At 48.2% G+C, this 27,511-nt stretch overlaps 1 protein-coding gene across 1 annotated transcript; it reads left to right on the top strand.

The window, feature by feature from the left end:
- The first annotated feature begins 94 nt into the window (after positions 1-94).
- UBE2C (ubiquitin conjugating enzyme E2 C) lies at positions 95-22,874 on the top strand. The gene is made up of 6 exons (XM_075347530.1): positions 95-393; positions 466-493; positions 564-650; positions 6,487-6,691; positions 15,077-15,136; positions 22,648-22,874. The coding sequence occupies exons 1-6, from the start codon at positions 299-301 to the stop codon at positions 22,704-22,706; spliced, it is 534 nt and encodes a 177-aa protein (XP_075203645.1). The 5' UTR covers positions 95-298; the 3' UTR covers positions 22,707-22,874.
- Positions 22,875-27,511: the final 4,637 nt, after the last annotated feature.

The following is a 27,511-nucleotide window of genomic DNA, read 5'->3' as shown; positions in this document are numbered from 1 at the left end:
GCTGTGTGGGATGTGATGGACGTTCATCTCCACGTATCAGGGCGACTGGGCGGAATATTATCAGCCAATCATCGGTCTCCTTTTTGAACGTTCACTGTGAGGCCAAGCCACTGATCACCTTGGTGATTGCCGAAACAACGCACACTGATTGGTGGAGTTAAATCCCTTCACACAAGCGATTGGTTGACGAGATTGAAGTTTAAAGCATTCAAACTGAGAGCGGTAGGTTCAGTGGTGAAGTGTCCGGAGAGGAGAGCACAGCTCCGGCAGCGCAGACACGACCCCTCACTGCACACTAATGGCCTCACAGAATGTAGATCCAGCGGCGGCTCCTTCCGCCAGGAAAGGCATGGAGTCCGGAGCTCAGGCGGCCCGGGGCTCTGTGGGGAAGAGGTAAGGCCGGCGCTGTGCCCGCGGGACGCCCGGTGCTGAGGCCCGTGATAATCCGCTTGTGTTGTGTTGCAGGCTGCAGCAGGAGCTGATGACGCTGATGGTGAGTACGCACCGGCCGGCGCCGCCCGCGGCCTGAGGAGCGCAGGCTCATTGTCCTGTCTTGTCCGCAGATGTCTGGCGATAAAGGGATCTCCGCCTTCCCGGAGTCTGACAATCTATTCAAGTGGATCGGGACCATAGACGGAGCGGCGGGGACGGTGAGGGGCTGTGTGAGGGAGTGCTGCTCTGGGGGTTCATAATACTGTGCTGTGGTGGAACCTGATGTTACAGACCCCGTGCTGTCCGCACAAGCTGAGCACAATGATATAGCAGGAGTCCGGTGGGCGGTCCTACTAGTGATTGACAGCTGTGTGTATGTATATATAATAATTTTACAGCTGTCAATCACTAATAGGACCGCCCACTGGACTCCTATACAAACACCAGGGACTTCAGTGACTAGAATACACTGTTTACTGAATATTCTCCCACAGTAATGTGTGACGCTCTGCTCCTCCTGCCATCAGGTCCCATTGTAAGCCATATCTATATACGCTATCCTGGGGGTGACTAACAAGGTGCCCCATTCTCTAACAGGCCAAATATAATGTCTTTTAATCGGAATATGATAAATATTTGATCATTGTAAACCCAAGATGGGGCTGCTGCCATCATGAGTGGCCCTTGTACCTCCTATGGTCATCCATGGAGACATCGAGCAGCCCCCTCTCCAGTGGTTTAGGGTCGCACATGCCTGTGAATTTTTAAATCCTTGAGAAAGTTTCATCCATGTTGCATAAAAAAAAAAGTATAAAGTCCAGCTCCGCCATGTTACTAATCCTCATTCCGTATGGAGCTTGGGCCACAGCTTCACCATAGCCAGTGTAATCCACAACAGAAAGGGTAGATGTCCGGCTCCGCCATGTTACTAATCCTCATTCCGTATGGAGCCTGGGCCACAGCTTCACCATAGCCAGTGTAATCCACAACAGAAAGGGTAGATGTCCGGCTCCGCCATGTTACTAATCCTCATTCCGTATGGAGCTTGGGCCACAGCTTCACCATAGCCAGTGTAATCCACAACAGAAAGGGTAGATGTCCGGCTCCGCCATGTTACTAATCCTCATTCCGTATGGAGCTTGGGCCACAGCTTCACCATAGCCAGTGTAATCCACAACAGAAAGGGTAGATGTCCGGCTCCGCCATGTTACTAATCCACATTCCGTATGGAGCCTGGGCCACAGCTTCACCATAGCCAGTGTAATCCACAACAGAAAGGGTAGATGTCCGGCTCCGCCATGTTACTAATCCTCATTCCGTATGGAGCCTGGGCCACAGCTTCACCATAGCCAGTGTAATCCACAACAGAAAGGGTAGATGTCCGGCTCCGCCATGTTACTAATCCTCATTCCGTATGGAGCCTGGGCCACAGCTTCACCATAGCCAGTGTAATCCACAACAGAAAGGGTAGATGTCCGGCTCCGCCATGTTACTAATCCTCATTCCGTATGGAGCCTGGGCCACAGCTTCACCATAGCCAGTGTAATCCACAACAGAAAGGGTAGATGTCCGGCTCTGACATGAGAGCGTTCACATACAGTGAATGCACGGATAGTGTGTGACGCGTTTCAGGTCTACTCAGCACCCTTAAATGTCGAGCACTATCCATGCGTCCAGGGTCTATGATGCCATGTATGTGAGCTGGAATAAATAATGGCGATTTCGTATGTCCGTCGGACACCTACCCTCTTCCCTTTTTTCTTTGAAATGCTGAAGCAGCAGAACTGTCTGAACATTTATCTGACTCTTTAAAGATGCCCACCCTCAAAGCTTTTATCGTCTTAATATATTGCAATCATCATCTTGTACTAGTTCTGTGTACTCACAATTGCTTGTTTTGCCCTCCTACCCAGTTAATTCTTCTTTTACATTAGATCTAGGACATCACGTGATTAACATCAGACTAGCTGAATCTTTCTCTACGTACAATCAGGAAGTTGTTTGTGGTTTTTTTTGTTGTTTTTTTTTTCTCCCCTGCATGAGTCATCACTGCAAGGATCCTGGGGGAGAAGAACAGCTGGGTCAGGATTTGATGAGGGGATGATTTATGCAGGGACGATATGTCCTGTTTTTACATAGAGCGGAGAAAAGTGAAGAATTAACGGAGTAGAAAGGCAAAATGAGCAATTGTGAGCACACAGCTATATACTATGATGATTGCAATATATACCAAGAGTATTGGAGTGCTTCTTTAATAATGGAGCTATGAAAATCAGTCTCTGTTGTAAATAAATAAATCTTTATTTTTATATAGTGCTAACATATTCCGCAGCGCTTTACATACATCAGGAATGCTGTCCCCATTGGGGCTCACAATCTAAAGTCCCTATCTGTATGTCTTTGGAGTGTGGGAGGAAACCCACGCAAACACGGGGAGAACATACGAACTCCTTGCAGATGGTGTCCTGGGTGGGACTCGAGCCCAGCGCTGCAGGACTGCAGTGCTAACCACTGAGCCACCGTGCTGCCCTTGTAATCAGATTCCCCATAGACTTTAATGGATGATGTGCTAGAAAGACAATGGTGCAAAGTAGGGTCTTATTTTTATAAAGGATTTTGAATTTTTGTAGACTTGTTTATCTTGGGGGGGGTGGGGGGGGGTGACCATTATACAGGCCTTTGATTAATATGGACACATGATCTACGACCTCTGCTGACCCCCAGCTTCCTGACTGTCCAGTGATGTCTTCCATCTGTGGCCATGTTATGGTTGAGCCTCGCACTCGGGAAACAGATGTGGAAGCCTGGGGCTGTGGCGTCACCATTAAAACAGCGTGGAACTTCTAAAGAAAGTTTTAGTACATCAAACCCTTTTGGTCACAGCCCTTAATGGCCGACCAACTGTTACCCTGACTGCTAGTGGTTGATAATGTTCATCAAGCATTTACCTGTAACTTGTAAGCCAGACCTTTGCTCTCCAAGCTTTGGGTGCCTTTACCTGGACTATCTGGATCACTTATTTTCCAATAATTGGCCTGACTAAACAGGCTGTCAGAAGAGAATATTTCTTGTTTAATTGAAATGATATTTTTAAGCTTTGATTTTAAAAAATAAAAATAATTTTAGACAGCACTTCATCCTGTGTGCACAAAATATGTGCTGCGAAGAATAGTAATGGGCATTGTGCATAGAAGAACATTGTTCTTTGCTCATAGAAGTGCGTTAAGGCTGTGTAAACAGGCTAGAAAACAGCCGATGATCGGCTTCTATATATTTAAGGGGATTTCTGGGTAAAGGGATGTGATGACCAATCAGCTGTGTTTGGTGCCACCAGCACTTTAAAACACCACTTTAGCATGTTTGTTACTTATTTTTATTTTTTTTTTTTTATTGCACCACTAGATTGGAGCTTTAGCACTAGAAGTCCCAGGAATTTCGAGCTCCATAGGGTTTCAATGGTAGAAATGTTAAATGACCCCTCTCTGGGACTTCTAGTGTTAAAGGGAGTCTGTCAGCAGATTTTGGTAACTCATTTGAGAGCAGCATGATCTAAGCAAAGAGACCCTGACTCTAACGACGTATGACATCACTTAGATTGCTGGGTGTTCTGACACAATCAGAATTTTTAGATCTAGCCATGTAGCAAAGTTGAGAAAGCTGTCCCTGCCCACACCAGGCTCTCCATATACATTGTCAATAGACAGCGACCTGCTGACTTAGTCCAGCAATGATAATCTCCTGAAGCTAACACAAACATAGCAGGTGGAGCACGTTGGAAGCCACAACACATTGCAAGCCGATGAGAGCCTCGTTCTGATGCTGAGATGCATTGAGAGCTTGTGACATAACTTCTGACTTCCGGTCAGCCAGAAGTTACTGACACAAGATGGCACTGCAGGAGCGGTGTCAGTAAACGGTGAAGTCCCCAGAAGCTTAGTATGTGACATGGGGCAGGGGCTTTACATTTCAAGTGTCACACAAGTGCTGGAAAAAAATTGCTACAATGGGGCTTTAAACAGAGGTGCAAAGTCTAGTGGCCACTGAAGTATGGCTCCTAGGCAATATAGGAGCTGTCATACAGGACCTGGCAGCAGACACTAATCAATAAACGGGGTTGCTGAGCGCAGCTCTGTTCAATGTGTACATCCTGCCGCTGGTGGAGTCAAAATGGCCGATCATTGGGGGGCATCACCCATGTATAGATGGGGCATCAAAATCCTACACCTGGCCAATCCTTTATTGGCCACAGGTCAGCCTGTCTAAATGCAGGTAAGGTGCAGGTCCTCAGGCAGTTTGTACAGAAGAGCATAACGTTTAGTCGTCTCATGAGGCCTCATTAATCATCTTGTGGTAAACGTGGCAGTCTTTTGGGGCCACTAAAGCTTCTGCTGTGGAAGTCTGAACGAGGTTTATTTGCTGCATCGTCGCCCAATGCCCTGTCTCTTCTATAATTGTACCAGTCTTGTACTCCTTCTCCTTCAGGCAGTATGCCAACATGGTTTAAGGCCGTTCTATTTCCAAAAGTAGCCAGGAGAAACGACTTGTAAAATAAAATCTTACTTACCTCTCTCAAATACTTCTAGTCCAGTGGTCTCCAACAGGCCTAGACGTGATGCCATCCTGTGCCACCTGACTGAAGGCCTGGTATAAAGCCCAAGATTCTTAATGTCAGGCTAAGTTTGACCCAGCCATTAAGACTCTCCAATAAAGGGTTAAAAAAAGACATCACACAGAGAAAAAATACTTTATTAGAAATAAATACACAGACACACTTAGGACTCCATCTTTATTACTCCCTCTCGCCCCCTCCATGATCCTGGTCTTCTGTCTGAGAGAGATTTCTGTACTGACTATGCCAGGAGGGAGCGAGATGCTCTGTCACATGCGGTGCTGCATGTCACCAACTTGCTCCACTCTGTGACTTGTGCAGGTGACAGAGTGGAGAAAGTTTGTCCCGTGCAGTAACTTGGTGACATGCAGCAAGACAGGTGGCAGAGCAAGTTGGTGCTGCATGTCACCAACTTGACAGTCTTGCTGCGTCCGGTCACCTGTCGTGCTCGTGAGTACAGGATCACACTGCCCGGCACTGCACGCTCTCCTGACATCTGAGCAGAGCGGGCGGCTGTGCTGGATAGTGGGATCAGATACTTGGGCGGCTTCAGCTTAAGAAACCCTCCCTGTACTCTACACTGGCGCCCCATACCTCACAAATCTGCGAAGCGCTCTTCACTGCTCCACACTATACCATCCTACGCATCCTCCCCTCGATGCTGGGCTGTGACGTGTGGTAGTCACCGCCACAGCCCAGTCAGTATGGGTGGCGCTAGCAACCCCTGATGTAACGTCAAGTCTGAGAGCCCGGAACTTGACGTGACGTCAGCGGATACCAGCGGCCACGGCACCAGGGGGTCATGTGACCGGCGCGGAGCGTGCAGGATAGCGCCACTCAGTGCCAGAACTGGAAATAGAAGCCAATTAAGAAGATATGTGCAATAGTATGTTACACTCCTAGAGAAAATTAAAAAAAAAATAAATGGGTGAACCACCCTTTTAATCATTTTCCTCATTGCAGATCTTTTAGGCTATGTTCACACTAGAAAAATGATTTTTCTTAAGAAATTTCTTAAGAGTGCACCTGTGTTTAAAAAACGCACGTGCGTTTTCGGTGCGTTTTTACCGCTGGTTGCTCCCTGCGTTATTGTGCCAATTATCTATGGCAAAAAACGCAGTTAGCTGCAGAAAAGAAGTGACATGCTCATTCTTTTTCTTAAGAAAATCTACTGAAAGAATTTTCTTAAGAAAAAAACGCAGTGTGCGCACAGCTAATTTTTTTTGCCATAGGTTTTGCTGGGGAATGTCTGCAGAAAGGTTACAAGAATTTCTCAAGAAATTTCTGCAGCAAAAACGGACCAAAAACGCAGGTAAAAAACGCAGTGTGTGAACACAGCCTTAGTTTGTTACTGGATAAGAACTGGAAACTTGATAAACCAGGAGCTGATGTTCATTGTGTGTGTTTTTTTTTTTTTTTTTTTTTTTTTTTTTTTTTTTTTCCAGGTTTATGAGAGCTTGCGGTACAAGCTGTCTCTAGAGTTCCCGAGTGGCTACCCCTACAATGCTCCCACTGTGAAATTTATCACCCCGTGCTTTCACCCGAATGTGGACAGTCATGGGAACATCTGCTTGGATATCCTAAAGGACAAATGGTCGGCATTGTATGATGTCAGGACCATCCTGCTTTCTCTACAAAGCCTTCTAGGAGGTGAGATTTCCACCATTCCCAACTGTGTAGAACTTGATACAGGTAGTCTATAGACGGTAATACCCATTCTGTGGCGTGCAGTCTGAGTTGTTGGTCCCCCCCCCCCCCCCCCCCCACCCTGCCAAAGTGCATAGAATGTTGGAAAATGTCTTAAAGGGAACCTGTCACCAGTGGTTTTTTTTTTTTTTGTTTTTTTTGCCCTATAAGCTGCGGCCACCACCACTGGGCTCTTATATACAGCATGTTAGAGTGCTATATATAAGAGCCCAGGCCGCTGTGTAGAACATAAAAAAAACACTTTATAATACTTAGAAGGTCGCTCCGATGCACAACGGTCTGATGGATTGCACCGTTCTCTGGGACCGGCGCCTCCCCTTTCAGCCATCTTGGTCTTCCTTATCCTGAAGCAGCGGTGCATGACACATCTACGTCATACACACGCGCCGGCATTGAGGTCCTGCGCAGCTGCACTTTGATCTGCCCTGCTCAGGGCAGATCAAAGTGCGCCTGCTCAGGACCTCAATGCCGGCGCGTGTGTATGACGTAGACGTGCCGATCCCGGAGAACGGCGCCACCCATCTGACCGTTGTGCACCAGAGCGACCTTCAAGGTAAGTATTATAAAGTTTGTTATACCTAACGGCCTGGACTCTTATACAGCATGTTAGAATGCTGTATATAAGAGCCCAGTGGTGGTGGCCGCAGATTATAGGGCAAAAAAAGTGGTGACCGGTTCCCTTTTAAGTGTACTTTTCTCATAAATATCCCAATAGAAAGAGAAGCAGCACAATAGGGTTTTATCTGGTGGCTATCCTTCGGAGAGAGATGGGCATTGCTCACCTTTTTTGGCTTGTTTAGAACCACAACCAAAGATGTCAGGTCGGACAGTTGCTGCAGTACTCTGGCCAGGAAACCCGCTGTGAAGTCAGAGTAGTGGAGGAAAATATTGGAAATATGGCTTATTCTCTGTGTTTCGAAGCTTGGCCAGGTTCTTCATCAGGAGAACCGCAATAAAAGAACATCTATTATGGTCTCCTGATGAAGAAGCTGGCTAGACTTTAAAACGCATAGAGAATAAACCATATTTCCAATGTTTTCCTGGTCATCAGCAACGCAGACTACTACCCCATTGCTCCACTACACAGTAAATATCCCATCACTGCTGGTCCTCGACCTCATGTATATGTATGTGACCGTTAAGACCAGTGCAGGGGTCATATTATTGTCTGTAGCTTTATGGTCATGGACCATTGAATTGGAAGTATGGGATTTAAAGGGAGTCTATCATGTTTTTGCTACCCTGACAGCAACATAATGTAAAGCTCTTATTTATCACTTACTAAAAACTGAAAAATCAGGAGCGCTGATAGTGTAATACCAACAGATCGGTGAGGTAGATCAGGAAAAATACTCACCTGAAAAGGTTGTGATAGTCACAACCACTGATAGAGCATAGGATGATGGCGTCTGCTGCAGCCCCATGTGGATGTGCATACAAATCAGAGTGAAGAGGGGGTTAATGCCGCGCATCAGCCAAAATGAAGATGTAGGACGTTGATGTTATAAACGTATTCTTTTATTCCATCGGTCTACGCGTTTCGAGGATATACCTCTTCTTCAGGACCAGTGCATCACCATAGTATATCTACACTATGTTGATGCACTGGTCCTGAAGAAGAGGTATATCCTCGAAACGCGTAGACCGATGGAATAAAAGAATACGTTTATAACATCAACGTGCTACATCTTCATTTTGGTTGATGCGCGGCATTAACCCCCTCTTCACTCTGATTTGTATGCACATTTATCACTTACTGAGATGTTTGTTGTCATTTTAATAAAATCAGTGTTTTATCTGCTGCAGAGCTAGGAGTTAAGTGAATGCTGAGCTTTGTAACCCCCACCCACACCACTGATTGGCAGCTTTCTGCCCATGTACAGTGTACACACAGCTGCCAATCAGTGATAGAGTTCATGAATATAGCGGACTAACTGGCATCAGGTTTACTAGCACTCTAGTTCTTGTACTGTTACTGTAGTTTTCATAAAATCACTATTTTAAGTAGTAGAAATTAATATCTCTCTCCCTACATTGTGCTGTTCTCAGATTAGGTGGCAAAAACCTGGTGAAAGATTCCCTTTTAATAAGTGAAGGTTGCAAAATGTAAACTAAAATAAACCCTTAAGCCATTAGCTGTTACAACTTTCAGTACTATGCGCTACCCTGACAAATAGTTTTGCAGACTTAATTCTGCAGTGGAGCATGGGCCGGAATCCTGTGCGCTCATGGTTCTGTGCACACATCCACTCTCTTCTCTCAAATAAGGCTGTGCTAAATTATTTATTCATTTATGAAATATAAATGTCTGTGCAGATGCGCTGACCTAGACCAGTGAGCAGAGTGGGAGCTGTTCTGGGCTTTTGCACTAGGTGGCGGTAGAGGTGGCAGACTGCTCATATCGCAGTAGGCAACTCTCAATCATAATAGATCATGCCTGCCACTTACATGTTGGCTTCACAAGATTGCTGGATTGGAAAAATGAGTTAGTATCATCCCATACTAAAAGTATAATTCTCCATACAAGAAGCCTACAATCAAAGGGGTGGGTCGCTACCTAAAATATCCTTTAAATATCAATTATTACACCGTAATCACTTTTGTAATTTAATTTTAGCTTTATTATAAAAATACTCTACACAGTCACTAAGTGTGGTGTTTTTTGATTGGAGTGTTGAACAGGACATCACAGAAGGCTGGTGCTGCACTCCCTTTCCTGCCACATCTATAACCCCTTCTAAAACCATATGTAATCAGGTGGTGACGCTGGAGTTACTTCACTTTATTTCATTGCTGCCCCCTGAAGATGTCCTGGTTCCATGGCACTGATAGAAGTTGTGGGAGAGATAAGCGCAGCACCAACACTCTCTACTTTTGCCCCTACCGCTGTAGCTTCTTACTGTGAAAGAAGACATTATCAAGAAGCGGTTATGAAAGCTGTGGGTTGATGCCATCACTGCCCACTGTGAACAATTTGAGGATGGTGATGAAAGCTGCGGGGCGCCTCTTGTGCCACTGCTTCTATCTTTACCTCTGACGACTGTTTGGTGGATATAGAGGCAGACTGTCAGCCAGGGCTGTGGAGTCGGAGCTCATTTTGGTGGAGTCGGTATAAAATGCACAGACTCCGACTCCTAAAATATATAATAAATTGGGGACAGTAGTGCAATGCAGTGTGCTGAATATTTTACTAAATAATAACATTTAGTATAATGCTTATATTTAAGTAAAAAATGTATTGTAGTACAATGTGAACACCAGACATTTAATCATTTTTATGATACAATAATCAAGATACTTAGATATATTTTATGTTCTATTTATTGGAATACAACTTTAGAACACAAACTGTAATAAATTGTAAATGTAATATACAGTAGATTACATATATCTTGTGTGTAATATATATATATTTTACATACACAAGATATATATGTAATCTACTGTATATTACATATTTATAATTTATTACAGTTTGTGTTCTAAAGTTGTATTCCAATAAATAGAACATACAATAATCAAGATATTTAGTTATATTTTCATAAAATGATTTAAATGTCTGATGTTCACATACACATGTTCATGTACTACAATACATTTTTCACCAAACTATAAGCAATATATGTAGGAGTCGGTGCAAGAGAAATTGAGGAGTCTGAGTCAGTCGAAGGTTTGGTTTACCGACTCCACAGCCCTGCTGTCAGCGCTGCACTCCCTTTTCCCACCGTTTCTATCACCGCAGATCCAGGACCTCTTCAGAGAGTGGCTGTCATGGACAGCACTTTAGTGCCCTTAATCATCAGGACAATTATGCAATTGACGATTAATGGACGAGGCTGCAGGTTTTTTCAATGCTAAGCTGATTATTGGAGAGCGCATGCTGAGGGTACAGTATATACACAACCGATTCCAACTCATGGAATACATACATGCATACCTCGGTGTACAGTCTCTGCCAAAAATAATACATATTCACCCCCTTCTCACGCCCAGCCCTGTGTGCAGCTCCAGTGATTCGCTCAGACCTAGTACTGACCAAGGGTCGCAATGCAATGCTTGCACAGGCCAGGGGCTCTCCTGACCCAAACGTGTCAGCGTGTATTTCTATGCAGCTGTTACACTCGGGTTATGAGAGCCGCTGGCCAATGGAGCATTACGCTGAGATCGTACAGTAATGACAGTCAGTGATTCACCCAGACGAGTGTGAATATTCATTATTTCACTAACACAAGTTCCATTCACTGACGCGGACAGAGGGATGGGCGAGAAGGGTGAATATTCATTGCATAAACTAGCTGGCATATGACTATAAACTTGTAGGGATTATAGCAACGTACACCAATTATTTACATATCCTTAAAGGGCTGCTCAAGCCCTATTTGAGGATATTATTGGTATGATGATCTGCAACTAGGGCCTATGTTTGCAGTAGGGTTTATATTTTAAGTATTCTCCAAAAAGGTGTTTAAAAAAAAAAAATCCTGCTCTAGCTTATTTTTGGGATAGGTCTTATTTTTGGGGAAACATGATGGCTGCCACCACCAATCACTTTACAGGACAATTGGACAACCGTTGGAGATGGCTTAGGGTTTCGGGTGTGCGTTTAGAGCAAGAGGAATGAAGCTAAAATTTTATATATTTTATTAAAAAGTAGGCAGTGTTTATAAAAATATACAAAAGATGTTACCAAGGGGATCAAAATAATACACCATGTACAATTACATAAAATAAAAGGGATAAAAAAAACACTAAACCTGATGTCACTGCAATGCCTTCAGATTTATGAAGGGAAGGACTTCAATGGAATGGAACGTCGAACAATCTAACATATAAAGCTGAATGTGTATGTGTGTATGTCCGGGATTGGCATCCGCACCATCACAGCCACAAAATTTTGCACACTCACACTTCTGGACCCCGAGAGCGTCATAGGCTATGTTTTGAGGGGAAATTTTAACCCCGCTCTTTAGTTATTCACCAAAAAACCTGCCTCCATTAAAGCGACTGGAGCTGGGAGCCACAGTGCAGCCAGAACTTCAGAAGTATGCGCAGCCATGCCCTTATATGGAATGTTGGCGTGTCACAATGCAGACAGGGAAAGGGAGGGAAAGAGAGAGACCGGTTAAGAGACAGACACAGGGAAACAGACAGGGAAAGAGACAGCCAGGGTAAAACACAGACAGGGAAAGTGACAGACAGACACGGAAAGAGATTGAGACAGACTGAAAACAAGACAGAAACAGTCAGACAGACAGGGAAAGAGACAGACAGACCAAGATAGAGACAGAGAGATATATATATACAGAGGGGGAGACAGACAGAGTATTGGAGAGAAACGGAGACAGTTACTCTCCCGGGCGTTAATATATTCTATTTATACATTCTATCCTGGGAACGTTAATACATTCTATTTTGTTAACGGCAGTTATTAACCCGGGCGAAGCAGTGTAGTACAGCTAGTTCTACATAGAAATGTACCTTCCTGGCATTGAACAGGGAGTCAATTAAAGCTTCTATTTCTTTTTAACGAACAGTCACTCCCACATACCACCCCTTGGTCACCTCGTGTGGAGCTGCTTGTGGAATATACTAGACTCCTCAGAATGTTGAGACTTACACCCTCCACCCCCAACTTTTACAATGTCTGTCTGTGCCCATGGAGGTCCCAGGCAGAGCTTTTATAGTTAGTTTTTTTTTTTTTCCTTCTATTCATTGATAAAATCTTTCTATGCCATGTTTCTTATCTGGCCGATATCTATTTGGTGAGACTTTGGCCATTGAACAGCGACGTGAAACAATGTTTTGTGTTCACCACTTCATTATGTTTCAGGAAAATCCTCTTTCTATCTATTATATCAAAGTAATTTATAAAACTTCAATTCATAATTTTCTATACGGGAAGAAATAATTAGAAGTACACTAGTTCTCTGTTCATTGAACCTCTTATCTGGAACTGTCGTAAATCTGCACTTTATTTTTTGTGCATTCATGTTGAGGCTTGAGTTTTTTGGGAAATAGGTAGAGAAGAGGGGGTCAGCTGCATAGATAGATTGCAAGCTCTTTCCTCCTCTGACAGTAGCAATGCAAGAAACTGTTGTAGGTAACTGCAGTGCCACCCCCTGGTGATTTCCTGTTTCAGGAGTAGTGAGTGCAGCCCCAGCCTCCTGAGATGTCCAGCTTGGACTCCTCTCAAACAAAGTGTCACAAGTGCAGTAAAAAGGACATTTAGCTATTTGCTAGATGGGAAGAAATTAAGTTATTATATAATAAAGATAATTACAAGAATGGATTAGTATGTAAAGATATTTAAAAATGCCATTTTAGGTATCGGACCACCTCTTTAAGCTAGTTACCTCATTCAGGCATCTTAGCTCCCATGCAGCTGAGTGCTTGTGTGTCCCATATGAGAAAGCCACCTATGGACCTCTCTGGCAGCGGTTTATCTCTGATCTGCACCCCGAGATAAGATATGTCTGAGCAATGTGCGCTGCCCCCCCCCCCCACCCCCCCAATACATTATAGTGTTGGTGGAGCGCGGCAATATCGCTGGTGTCAGTCAACATTAGTCTGTGTATGGAAGGCTTTAGATTATACAACCAAAGGGGTGCTTCACACACAGCGAGATTGCTGCTGAGTCACGTTTTTTGTGACCTCATTAGCGATCTCGCTGTGTGTGACACTGAGCAGCGATCTGGCCCCTGCTGTGAGATCGCTGCTCATTACACACAGCCCTGGTTCGTTTTTTTATTGTTGCTCTCCCGCTGATAAGCACACATCGCTGTGTGTGACAGCGAGAGAGCAACAATCCTGAATGTGCAGGGAGCAGGAGCCGGCGTCTGACAGCCTGCGGTATGCTGTAACCAAGGTAAACATCGGGTAACCAAGGTGGTTACCCGATATTTACCTTCGTTACCAGCCTCCGCCGCTCTCACGCTGCCAGCGCCGGCTCCCAGCTCTCTGCACATGTAGCTGCAGTACACATCGGGTAATTAACCCGATGTGTACTGTAGCTAGGAGAGCAGGGAGCCAGCGCTAAGCAGTGTGCGCGGCTCCCTGATCTCTGCACATGTAGCTGCAGTACACATCGGGTTAATTAACCTGATGTGTACTGTAGCTAGGAGAGCAGGGAGCCAGCGCTAAGCAGTGTGCGCGGCTCCCTGCACATGTAGCACAGCGACGCATGTCGTTATGATCGCTGCTGCTTCTGCTGTGTTTGACAGCTAAGCAGCGATCAGAACAGCGACTTACAAGGTCGCTGTTGCGTCACAGAAAATGGTGATGTAACCGCTTCTATTCGACAAGTTATTAAAACAAATAATGGTTTTCTCAGAAGGTTTTTGTTTGTTTTTTTCCCAAAAAAAAGGTATTGTCCTACAAATCTGGACATCTTAGAAGTTGACAGACTGCAGATGATCCAGGAAAGCTCTATTTGGTGTATTTGGTATTCAAGTCAATAGTGCAGTCTTCTAAGGCAGAGTTCACACATGTCTTATTGCACCACGATGCACAGACCGACAATTTTTCTCCTGACCCAAGCTCGACATGTCCCTATAAACGTATTACACTGTTGCGTTCAGGTCAGGAGACCCACACTGAGGAGAGACTAGATGTGAGAAGGGCACCACCCTCCGGGATCTCCTGGCATACAGCAACATCATAGACAAACAAAGGGAGCGTATGCCACAATAGGGATCACCAGAAGAAATGTTTTTTTAGAAAATTGAAAAAAACTTTATTATCATAAGTGTACAAAATAATGGTTCAAGGGACAATCAAACACAGAGCACAAGGATTAATGTACAGAGGGAAACACACATTGATACATTAAAAACATTTAAAACAAATGCCCAAATAGGATATGGTTACTGAACAAGATAACCCCCAAAATGAATGTCAGCACTGTTGTGTCAAATAGCAGTTTTCATATATAATAGAGCCCCACTGAGGATTTTACATTCAATATCCTCGTTTAACATGTATTATCCTGTATTGGTCACTGTAAAGCCTGTATCAGGTGTGTAAATTCATCAAAAATTTGGTACAACTGAAGCCCACTGTATTGTAGCATGGTATTCAATACATATATTTAAATCAGTGGTGAATTAGTATCAAACATAGCACATTTGGAAAAGACCATTTCATTATTGGTATTGAACTGGTCAGGAGACCCCCGCACCGAGGGCACACGAGAAACAGATGTGAAGCAGGCTAAGAAGCGCATGTTCAGATACTAGCGCTATTCTGTGGTCAGAACTGTCAATGTTTGACATCTGCTCAGGATCTTCTGTGTACTGTGGTGATTTTTTTTCTGCCTGTTTTTTTTTCCAGAACCCAATAATGAGAGCCCCTTGAATCCACACGCTGCGGAGCTCTGGCAGAATCAGATGGGTAAGCTTACAGCTACATATACATTGCCATGTACACGGTTATTCATAGGGATGCAACTGGATTTGATCTCATCTGTATTTTTCCCTGGCACTGCTCAGTTCAAATAAATGACTGTCAATAAACTTATATAGGAATTAATATTATATGTAGATTTAGCTGTGGATTCTATGCATTGCATTGAATACAAATTATGGCATATCAGCAACATGTAATGGGTGCTTTACACGCTGCGACATCGCTAACGATATATCGTCGGGGTCACGTCGTTGGTGACGCACATCCGGCACTGTTAGCGACATCACAGCGTGTGACACCAAGGAGCGACAATCAGTGATCGCAAAACGTCGCTCCTTTTCATAATATCGTTGGTGGTGCATGCCGCTGGTTGTTCATTGTTCCTGCGGAATCACGCATCGCTATGTGTGACGCCGCAGGAACGCCGAACATCTCCTTACCTGCTTCCACCGGCAATGAGGAAGGAAGGAGGTGGGCGGGATATTCTGCCCTCTCATCTCCGCTTCTATTGGACGGCTTCCATGTGACGCCACACAATCTGCCCCCTTAGAAAGGAGGCGGTTCGCCGGCCAGAGCGACGTCGCAGGGAAGGCAAGTCTGTGTGACGGGTGTTAGTGATGTTGTGCGCCACGGGCAGCGCTTTTGCCTGTGACGCACAACCGACGGGGGCGGGTACGCTCGCTAGCGATAGCGAGATCGCAGCGTGTAAAGTGCCCTTTAGACTTTCCATGCAATAGCCATAATCTACAGCTGAGACACTGAATTTACTTTTTATCAGAGGAAAAGCTTTTCCCAACAGTGGGGTCTATTATAAGGACATCAAAATCCTTTGCTTGCCCCAGCTTAATTTCCATAATGTGAAAACTTCATTGGATAAGCTTTCTTCTATACCTGGTCATGTGTTTGGGGCTTAAAGGGCCCTTTAGTGATAAGTTATTGGTTGTGAAGGTCCAACCACTGATGGGCAGAAGTCTTATCTTCATTAGAATGAAGTGGCACTGCGCATGGTTGATCGCAACGCCATTCATTTTTGGTTTGTTTTGTTTATTTTTCTATCCCTATAGAGCAGGGGTGGGGAACCTTTTTACTGCCGGGGGCCATTTGGAATTTCCTAATAACCTTTGGGGGCCGCACAACATTATCAACCTGAAAAATAACCCTGCTATATTTGATCAAACGATTAATTAACTCACCCCTATTGTGGTGGCCGGAGCTGCTTCTCTTTGGTGCGATTGTGATGTTCGGTGATATTGATCATCTTGTTTCTCACAGCTGCTTTTCCAGGTTTGTCTCTGTCTGGAGATGCTGGGGGCATACACATCACAGGAGGGGCCGGGGCGCATAAATTACAGGAGACACTGGGAGTACACATCACAGGAGGGGCTGGGGCATATACATCACAGGAGGGGCTGGGGCATATACATCACAGGAGGGGCTGGGGCATATACATCAGTAGGGGGCATGGACAGCCCTGGCGGTGGCACAGACATGACTGGGGACACGCACAGCACTGGGTGGCAGCACGCACTGCACTGGGTGGCAGCACGCACTGCACTGGGTGGCAGCACGGACTGCACTGGGTGGCAGCACGGACTGCACTGGGTGGCAGCACTAGGGAGACAGACAGGTCTGGGGGAACATAGACATCAACAGGAGAGCACGGACTGGGGAGCATAGAAAGCAGTGGGAGGGTACAGACAGCAGTAGCGAGTTAAGAGCACTGAGGGGTGGCACACAGCACTGGGGAGCATGGACAGCATAAGGGGGGCACAGACAGCACTCACCGTGGCATGGACAGCACTGGTGGCAGCATGGACAGCATTAGGTGGTGCGGACAGCACTGGTGGGGGGGCATAGACATCACCCAGGGGGTACAGACAGCACTAGGGGGGGCACGGACAGCAGTGAGGGGTTACACCGCGCTGAGGGGGTACACAGCACTGTGGTGTACACAGCATTAGGGGGTACACACAGCACTAGGGGGTACACACAGCACCTGGGGGTACACACTGTACTAGGAGGTACACAGCATGAGGGGGTACACACAGCACTAGGGGGTACACACAGCACTAGGGGGTACACAGCACGAGGGGGTACACAGCACGAGGGGGTACACACAGCATTAAGGGTTACACAGCACGAGGGAGTACACACAGCATTAGGGGGTACACACAGCATTAGAGGGTACACACAGCATTAGGGGGTACACACAGCATTAGGGGGTACTCACTGTACTAGGGGGTACTCACTGTACTAGGGGGTACACACTGCACTAGGGGGTACACACAGCACTAGGGGGTACACACAGCATTGGGGGGTACATACAGCACGAGGGGGTACACACAGCACTAGGGGTACACACAGCACTAGGGGTACACACAGCATGAGGGGGTACACACAGCACGAGGGGGTACACACAGCACGAGGGGGTACACACAGCACGAGGGGGTACACACAGCACGAGGGGGTACACACAGCACGAGGGGGTACACACAGCACGAGGGGGTACACACAGCACGAGGGGGTACACACAGCATTAAGGGGTACACACAGCATTAAGGGGTACACACAGCACGAGGGAGTACACACAGCACGAGGGAGTACACACAGCATTAGGGGGTACACACAGCATTAGGGGGTACACACAGCATTAGGGGGTACTCACTGTACTAGGGGGTACACACTGCACTAGGGGGTACACACTGCACTAGGGGGGTACATACAGCATGAGGGGGTACACACAGCACTAGGGGGTACACACAGCATTAGGGGGTACACACTGCACTAGGGGGTACACACTGCACTAGGGGGTACACACTGCACTAGGGGGTACACACTGCACTAGGGGGGTACATACAGCATGAGGGGGTACACACAGCACTAGGGGTACATACAGCACTGGGGGGTACACACTGTACTAGGAGGTACACAGCATGAGGGGGTACACACAGCACGAGGGGGTATACACAGCACGAGGGGGTACACACAGCACGAGGGGGTACACACAGCACGAGGGGGTACACACAGCACGAGGGGGTACACACAGCATTAAGGGGTACACACAGCATTAAGGGGTACACACAGCACGAGGGGGTACACACAGCACGAGGGGGTACACACAGCACGAGGGGGTACACACAGCACGAGGGGGTACACACAGCACGAGGGGGTACACACAGCACGAGGGGGTACACACAGCATGAGGGGGTACACACAGCATGAGGGGGTACACACAGCATGAGGGGGTACACACAGCATGAGGGGGTACACACAGCATGAGGGGGTACACACAGCATGAGGGGGTACACACAGCATGAGGGGGTACACACAGCATGAGGGGGTACACACAGCACGAGGGGGTACACACAGCACGAGGGGGTACACACAGCACGAGGGGGTACACACAGCACGAGGGGGTACACACAGCACGAGGGGGTACACACAGCACGAGGGGGTACACACAGCACGAGGGGGTACACACAGCACGAGGGGGTACACACAGCACGAGGGGGTACACACAGCACGAGGGGGTACACACAGCACGAGGGGGTACACACAGCACGAGGGGGTACACACAGCACGAGGGGGGTACACACAGCACGAGGGGGTACACACAGCACGAGGGGGTACACACAGCACGAGGGGGTACACACAGCACGAGGGGGTACACACAGCACGAGGGGGTACACACAGCACGAGGGGGTACACACAGCACGAGGGGGTACACACAGCACGAGGGGGTACACACAGCACGAGGGGTCACAGCAGGGGGGTACACACAGCACGAGGGGGTACACACAGCACGAGGGGGGTACACACAGCACGAGGGGGTACACACAGCACGAGGGGGTACACACAGCACGAGGGGGTACACACAGCACGAGGGGGTACACACAGCACGAGGGGGTACACACAGCACGAGGGGGTACACACAGCACGAGGGGGTACACACAGCACGAGGGGGTACACACAGCACTGAGGGGGTACACACAGCATGAGGGGGTACACACAGCATGAGGGGGTACACACAGCATGAGGGGGTACACACAGCATGAGGGGGTACACACAGCATGAGGGGGTACACACAGCATGAGGGGGTACACACAGCATGAGGGGGTACACACAGCATGAGGGGGTACACACAGCATGAGGGGGTACACACAGCATGAGGGGGTACACACAGCATGAGGGGGTACACACAGCATGAGGGGGTACACACAGCATGAGGGGGTACACACAGCACGAGGGGGTACACACAGCACGAGGGGGTACACACAGCACGAGGGGGTACACACAGCACGAGGGGGTACACACAGCACGAGGGGGGTACACACAGCACGAGGGGGTACACACAGCACGAGGGGGTACACACAGCACGAGGGGGTACACACAGCACGAGGGGGTACACACAGCACGAGGGGGTACACACAGCACGAGGGGGTACACACAGCACGAGGGGGTACACACAGCACGAGGGGGTACACACAGCACGAGGGGGTACACACAGCACGAGGGGGTACACACAGCACGAGGGGGTACACACAGCACGAGGGGGTACACACAGCACGAGGGGGTACACACAGCACGAGGGGGTACACACAGCACGAGGGGGGTACACACAGCACGAGGGGGTACACACAGCACGAGGGGGTACACACAGCACGAGGGGGTACACACAGCACGAGGGGGTACACACAGCACGAGGGGGTACACACAGCACGAGGGGGTACACACAGCACGAGGGGGTACACACAGCACGAGGGGGTACACACAGCACGAGGGGGTACACACAGCACGAGGGGGTACACACAGCACGAGGGGGTACACACAGCACGAGGGGGTACACACAGCACGAGGGGGTACACACAGCACGAGGGGGTACACACAGCACGAGGGGGTACACACAGCACGAGGGGGTACACACAGCACGAGGGGGTACACACAGCACGAGGGGGTACACACAGCACGAGGGGGTACACACAGCACGAGGGGGTACACACAGCACGAGGGGGTACACACAGCACGAGGGGGTACACACAGCACGAGGGGGTACACACAGCACGAGGGGGGTACACACAGCACGAGGGGGTACACACAGCACGAGGGGGTACACACAGCACGAGGGGGTACACACAGCACGAGGGGGTACACACAGCACGAGGGGGTACACACAGCACGAGGGGGTACACACAGCACGTAGGGGGTACACACAGCATTAGGGGGTACACACAGCATTAGGGGGTACACACAGCATTAGGGGGTACACACAGCATTAGGGGGTACACACAGCATTAGGGGGTACACACAGCATTAGGGGGTACACACAGCATTAGGGGGTACACACAGCATTAGGGGGTACACACAGCATTAGGGGGTACACACAGCATTAGGGGGTACACACAGCATTAGGGGGTACACACAGCATTAGGGGGTACACACAGCATTAGGGGGTACACACAGCATTAGGGGGTACACACAGCATTAGGGGGTACACACAGCATTAGGGGGTACACACAGCATTAGGGGGTACACACAGCATTAGGGGGTACACACAGCATTAGGGGGTACACACAGCATTAGGGGGTACACACAGCATTAGGGGGTACACACAGCATTAGGGGGTACACACAGCATTAGGGGGTACACACAGCATTAGGGGGTACACACAGCATTAGGGGGTACACACAGCATTAGGGGGTACACACAGCATTAGGGGGTACACACAGCATTAGGGGGTACACACAGCATTAGGGGGTACACACAGCATTAGGGGGTACACACAGCATTAGGGGGTACACACAGCATTAGGGGGTACACACAGCATTAGGGGGTACACACAGCATTAGGGGGTACACACAGCATTAGGGGGTACACACAGCATTAGGGGGTACACACAGCATTAGGGGGTACACACAGCATTAGGGGGTACACACAGCATTAGGGGGTACACACAGCATTAGGGGGTACACACAGCATTAGGGGGTACTCACTGTACTAGGGGGTACTCACTGTACTAGGGGGTACACACTGTACTAGGGGGTACACACTGTACTAGGGGGTACACACTGCACTAGGGGGTACACACAGCATTGGGGGGTACATACAGCATGAGGGGGTACACACAGCACTGGGGGGTACACACTGTACTAGGAGGTACACAGCATGAGGGGGTACACACAGCACGAGGGGGTACACACAGCACGAGGGGGTACACACAGCACGAGGGGGTATACACAGCACGAGGGGGTACACACAGCATTAAGGGGTACACACAGCATTAAGGGGTACACACAGCATTAGGGGGTACTCACTGTACTAGGGGGTACACACTGCACTAGGGGGTACACACTGCACTAGGGGGTACACACTGCACTAGGGGGTACATACAGCACGAGGGGGTACATACAACATTGGGGGGTACATACAGCACGAGGGGGTACACACAGCATTGGGGGGTACACACAGTACGAGGGGGTACACAGCACTGAGAGGGGGGGCAGCGATGGGTTGAGTACTCGCAGTGAGGGGGAGCGAGAGTCACACACACACACAGCAGGTCCAGGAGGCTGGTAAACCTGCTGCAGCTCTTCTGTGTGACTTTATCGCAGCGTGCTGCTTACACGCCCACCAGAGCACACAGGCCGGGGATAAGCCTAGAATGTATGGGCTGCAGTCAGGTCCTGGAAGTCAGGATCTGGAGAGAGCCCGTACATTCTAGCATCTACCCACAGGGCATCAGGCAGTGGGATTTAAAGGGCCGGCAGCCGGGAAAAGCGCGGCTGCCACCAAAGCACAATGGTCCCCGGGAATGTGCCCGGGGGCCGCATATGCCCGGGGGCCGCATAAAATGTCGTCACGGGCCGTATACGGCCCGCGGGCCGGAGGTTCCCCACCCCTGCTATAGAGAATAATTAGTGCAGGTCTGACATGAGACCATCACTTAATTCTAACTGGGATGAGATGTCCACGGTCTGCCATCAGTGCAGATTCCAGTGGTTGGACCCTCGCTGATCAACACGTGATCACCCATCCTGTGGATAGACCATGACTTGTTTTCACCATACACCCCCTTTTACTCCTCTCAGTAATAATTATATAATACTTGTTCACTTTTATATAGCACTATTAATTCCACAGCGCTTTACATACATTAACACTGTCCCAGTTGGGGCTCACAATCTAAATTCCCTATCTGTATGTTTTTGGATTGTGGGAGGAAACCGGAGTACCCGGAGGAAACCCACACAAACACAGGGAGAGCATACAAACTCCTTGCAGATAGTGTCCTTGGTGGGATTTGAACCCAGGACCCCAGCGCTGCAAGACTGCAGTGCTAACCACTGAGCGACTATGCCGCCCTAGTAATATAAAATAACCCCTCTATATTCTTTCACTATTGTGACCCACTGCAATAACAACCCCTTGTTATCAAGTATTTGAGGAAGTGTCACCCATAGTCTCAATCTAGGGCTAACCACAATACTTTTCTGTTACAGCATACAAGAAGCACCTACATGAGCAATACAAGAAACAAGTGAAGGAGAAGGACATCTGACGTGCCGGCTGCATGTTTTGCACTGTACATGACTGCTGTAATATATGCATAAGTTAATATTTTTTTTTTTGTTTGTACAATTTCAGTGGTTTTATGATTGTTTTTGGGTGCGCTCTGTTTACATGTGTCTTGTCGGAAGCAGAATTAATAAAGTGAATATTTTTACATCTTTCATGCAAGCTGTGGTCCTTGTGCCCGTCCTTCCCAATTAGTGCATGTTACCTATTAATGTAAAGACAAGGATTCCTACTTTTGCTAATTAGATTAGATCTACTTAAATTGAACCTGTCACCAGTTTTGGGGCCTATAAGCTGCAGCCACCACCAGTGGGATCTTATATACAGCATTCTAACATACTGTATATAAGAGCTCAGGCCGCTGTGTAGGACATAAAAATCACTTTATAATACTTACCTAACGGTCGGTTTGGTGCAGATGGGTCATATGGGTGTCTCCAGTGCCGGCATCTCCTCTTTCTGCCATCTTTGTTGTCCTTCTGAAGCCGGGGTGCATGACGCGTCTGCGTCATCCACACTCGCCGGCATTGAGGTCCTGCTCAGGCGCACTTTGATCTACCCTGAACAGGGCAGATCAAAGTATTGTAGTGCGCCTGTGCAGGCCCGGCGAGTGTGTATGATATAGGACGCGTCATGCACACAGGTTTCAGAAGATGGCCGAAAGAGAAGGTGTCAGCACCGGAGACACTCATATGGCCCAACTCCACCGCATCGACCGTTTATGTAAGTATTATGAAGTGATTTTTTTTCCATTCTACACAGCGGCCTGGGCTCTTATATACAGCATGTTAGAGTGCTGTATATAAGAGCCCACTGGTGGTGGCTGCTGCTTATAGGCCCCAAATCTGGCGAGACCGGTTTCCTTTAACTCGGTTACTTTTTCCTGGGGTTGGAATGGTGGCTCCTTTTACAATACTGTACATTGGTTATAAGGCCAGCGGTGGCTGCAGGTGCGTGCTCTATTCATTGTGCTCTATTCTAGAATGCCCTAAATAGTTTCAGTTCCCCTTTTTATTCACGTCAAGAAGGGTAACTAAAGACCAGTCCCTCCTTTCAGAGGATATGTAGGTTATTGTCCTGTGTCTTTCCCTATCTGAAGTCTGGGGAGGCTATAGAAAAGAAAAAAAATATGGCCCACACATTTAGTATTACATTTTAATATACAGGTGCACACATACGCCATATGACCAATATACAGACCTACACATACACGATGTGCCAGCACACTGCGATTTAATGAATACATGAACTCCAATATTGCTGTTAAAGCTAATGCTGTACCTAATGTTTACAGCAACATTGGAGTTTATGTATTAATCGCAGTGTATGTATATGATGAATGGGAAGGCACTAGAGAAGAAACTGCTAAAGATTAAGGGAACCGGTCACCAGATTTTGGCCTTCTAAATTAAAACTGACACCTTTTTAAACAGCGCCTGTGCTGCATTCTATAAAGGTGCATGTTACTGCTTGACCCCACAAATATGTTTATAAAATCTCCCGCCCTGTATGTAAACTGTCCGGTCCGATGTGGGGTCCTAATCTGCACCTCTTGTGCTGATTGACGTGGATGGCGCCTCGGAAGCTATCCACTTAGGCAGGTAAAATATCGCACCTGCACAGACATTATTGCCAGCACGTGCAGGTATACTTCACTGAGCCAAAAGCATAGGTGCGCCTGCACGAACTGGCAAGTTCTCTGCGCAGGCGTGAGATTTTGCCCGGCAACTATGGATGACGTCACCTGCATCATCCACATCTCTGGGCAAAATCTCACACCTGCGTAAGAGTTTGCCAGTTTGCGCAGGCGCACCTATGTTTTTGGCTAGGGCAGAACAAAGTGTGCCTGCGTAAGCTAGTAATATGGAAATTTCTTCGGCGCTCCATTGGGAGACCCAGACGATTGGGTGTATAGCACTGCCCTCCGGAGGCCACACAAAGCAATTACACTAAAGTGTAAGGCCCCTCCCCTTCTGGCTATATACCCCCAGTGGGATCACTGGCTCACCAGTTTTCTGCTTTGTGCGAAGGAGGCACACATCCATGCATAAGCTCCAGATGTCCCTACACAGGAACGTCCCCCTTTCTCAGACGTTCAAGGACTCTCTTCAGAGGAGTCCACTCTTCAGATCAATTGTCTGGAGCTCTGGGCAGTGTATATTGCCCTGCAAGACTTCCTGCAGTGGCTGGAAGGCAAACAGATCCGAATTCAGTCGGACAATCCACAGCGGTGGCATACATCAACCACCAAGGCGGACTATGCAGTCGGCGAGCCTCCCAGGAAGTCCGCCGGATTCTGCTAGGGGTGGAAGACAGAGCATACACCATATCCGCAGTTCACATCCCGGGCGTAGAAAACTGGGAAGCAGACTTCCTCAGTCACCAGGGCGTGGACGCAGGAGAATGGTCTCTGCACCCGGACGGGTTTCACGAATCGGCACAACAGCAAGGTCCCGGTTTTCATGACGATCAAAGAGCTCTGGCGACAGGCATCTCACGGTCGGTCAACTGTGGGCACTACCAGACCGGCCAGACTTACTGTCCCAAGGGCCGTTTTTCCATCTGAATTCTACGGCCCTGAACCTACTGTGTGGCCATTGCGTCCTAGATCCTAGTGTCCTCAGGATTATCCCAAGGGGTCGTTGCCACCATGAGACAGGCTATGACGCCCACGTCTGCTAAGATCTACCACGGAAGTGGAAGATTTTCTTTTACTGGTGCTCTGTACAAGGAGTGTCCCCCTGGCCATTGGCATTGCCTACTTTTCTTTCCTTCCTGCAATCTGGGTTGGAAAAGGGCTTGTCGCTCGGCTCCCTTAAAGGGCAAGTCTCGACGCTATTGGTGTTTTTTCAGAAGTGTCTAGCACGACGTCCGCAGGTACGCACGTTCCTGCAGGGGGTTTGTCATATCGTCCCCCCGTACGAGCGGCCGTTAGATCCATGGGATCTGAACAGGGTACTAGTTGCTCTCCAGAAGCCGCCTTTCGAGTCTCTGACGGATGTTTCACTCTCTCGACTATCACGGAAAGTGGCCTTTCTGGTAGCGATCACGTCTCTTCGGAGAGTGTCTGAGCTAGCAGCGCTGTCATCCAAGGCTCCCTTCCTGGTGGTCCACCAGGACAAGGTAGGGCTGCGCCCCATTCAGGAGTTTCTCCCTAAGGTAGTATCCTCGTTTCATATTAATCAGGATATCTCCTTACCTTCCTTTTGTCCTCATCCGGTTCACCGGTATGAAAAGGATTTACATTTGTTAGATCCGGTGAGAGCACTCAGAATCTACATTTCCCGCACGGCGCCCCTGCGCCGCTCTGATGCACTCTTTGTCCTTGTCGCTGGTAAGCGCAAAGGGTCGCAGGCTTCCAAAGCCACCCTGGCTCGAGGGATCAAAGAACCAATTCTTGAAGCCTACCGTTCTGCTGGGCTTCCGGTTCCATCAGGGCTGAAGGCCCATTCTACCAGAGCCGTGGGTGCGTCCTGGGCATTACGACACCAGGCTACGGCTCAACAGGTGTGCCAGGCAGCCACCTGGTCGAGTCTGCACACTTTCACCAAACATTATCAGGTGCATACCTATGCTTCGGCGGACGCCAGCCTAGGTAGAAGAGTCCTGCAGGCGGCAGTTGCCTCCCCGTAGGGGAGGGCTGTCTTTGCAGCTCTAACATGAGGTATTTCTTTACCCACCCAGGGACAGCTTTTGGACGTCCCAATCGTCTGGGTCTCCCAATGGAGCGCCGAAGAAGAAGGGAATTTTGTTACTTACCGTAAATTCCTTTTCTTCTAGCTCCTATTGGGAGACCCAGCACCCGCCCTGTTGTCCTTCGGGATTTTTGGTTGTTTTTCGGGTACACATGTTGTTCATGTTGAATGGTTTTCAGTTCTCCGACGTATCTTCGGAGTGAATTTGTTTAAACCAGTTATTGGCTTTCCTCCTTCTTGCTTTTGCACTAAAACTGGTGAGCCAGTGATCCCACTGGGGGTGTATAGCCAGAAGGGGAGGGGTTACACTTTTTAGTGTAATTGCTTTGTGTGGCCTCCGGAGGCAGAAGCTATACACCCAATCGTCTGGGTCTCCCAATAGGAGCTAGAAGAAAAGGAATTTACGGTAAGTAACAAAATTCCCTTCTTTGCCCACATACGTAGATGGCGTCTGAGGCATCATCCACATCAATCAGCACAGGAGGATGGACACGAAGATTAGGATGCCCCTCGGACCAGACCGAACAATGTACATACAAGGCGGTAGATTTTATACAGGTATTTGTGGGGTCTACAAGGGGTAACGTGCACCTTTTTATGGATTGCAGCACAGGCGCTGCTTAAGGTACTAGTTTTAGTTTAGAATCCGGTTACAGGTTCCCTTTTAATATGGTCTACAAGGTTTTCAGCAAGCTGGCACAGTAAGCAGTTTAGCAAAAATATTGCATGGAAATTGATTAAACCTGTAAGTTTAGTAAAGGTCCAATGTTTCCTTCTGTATTGGTTCTGATGCTGATTAGTCTCCACATTTTCTCGCTCAGATGGCCCCATGTTGTACTCTCGTGTTTTATCTGACCTGTTACTTACATGATCTGCTTATCTGACACACTTGGGAGATTTCCACTTAGAATATCGATCTCTAAGCCTGTATTAGTAGAGCAGAGGCTTTTTGGGCTCTTTGATTAGGTTAGTAATGGCCTCTCCCCTGTGTGCACAGTCAGAATATCCCAATTAGCGTAATGCTTGGCTTGAAGATGGAATCTCCTGGGACGCGGTAATGACAGTCTTTGAAATGAAAGTGTCTGCTTTCAGC

Source organism: Anomaloglossus baeobatrachus, chromosome 5 (genome assembly GCF_048569485.1).
Source record: "Anomaloglossus baeobatrachus isolate aAnoBae1 chromosome 5, aAnoBae1.hap1, whole genome shotgun sequence".
Classification (NCBI taxonomy): domain Eukaryota; kingdom Metazoa; phylum Chordata; class Amphibia; order Anura; family Aromobatidae; genus Anomaloglossus; species Anomaloglossus baeobatrachus.
Note: the sequence above shows the minus strand (reverse complement) of the source record. Positions and strands in the feature narration are given on the sequence as shown.

Coding starts and splice junctions, on each gene's coding strand:
- UBE2C (XM_075347530.1), top strand. CDS start 299: ATGGCCTCACAGAATGTAGATCCAGCGGCGGCTCCTTCCGCCAGGAAA. Junction 651..6,486: donor TAGACGGAGCGGCGGGGACG/GTGAGGGGCTGT, acceptor TTTTTTTTCCAG/GTTTATGAGAGCTTGCGGTA. Junction 6,692..15,076: donor TCTACAAAGCCTTCTAGGAG/GTGAGATTTCCA, acceptor TTTTTTTTCCAG/AACCCAATAATGAGAGCCCC.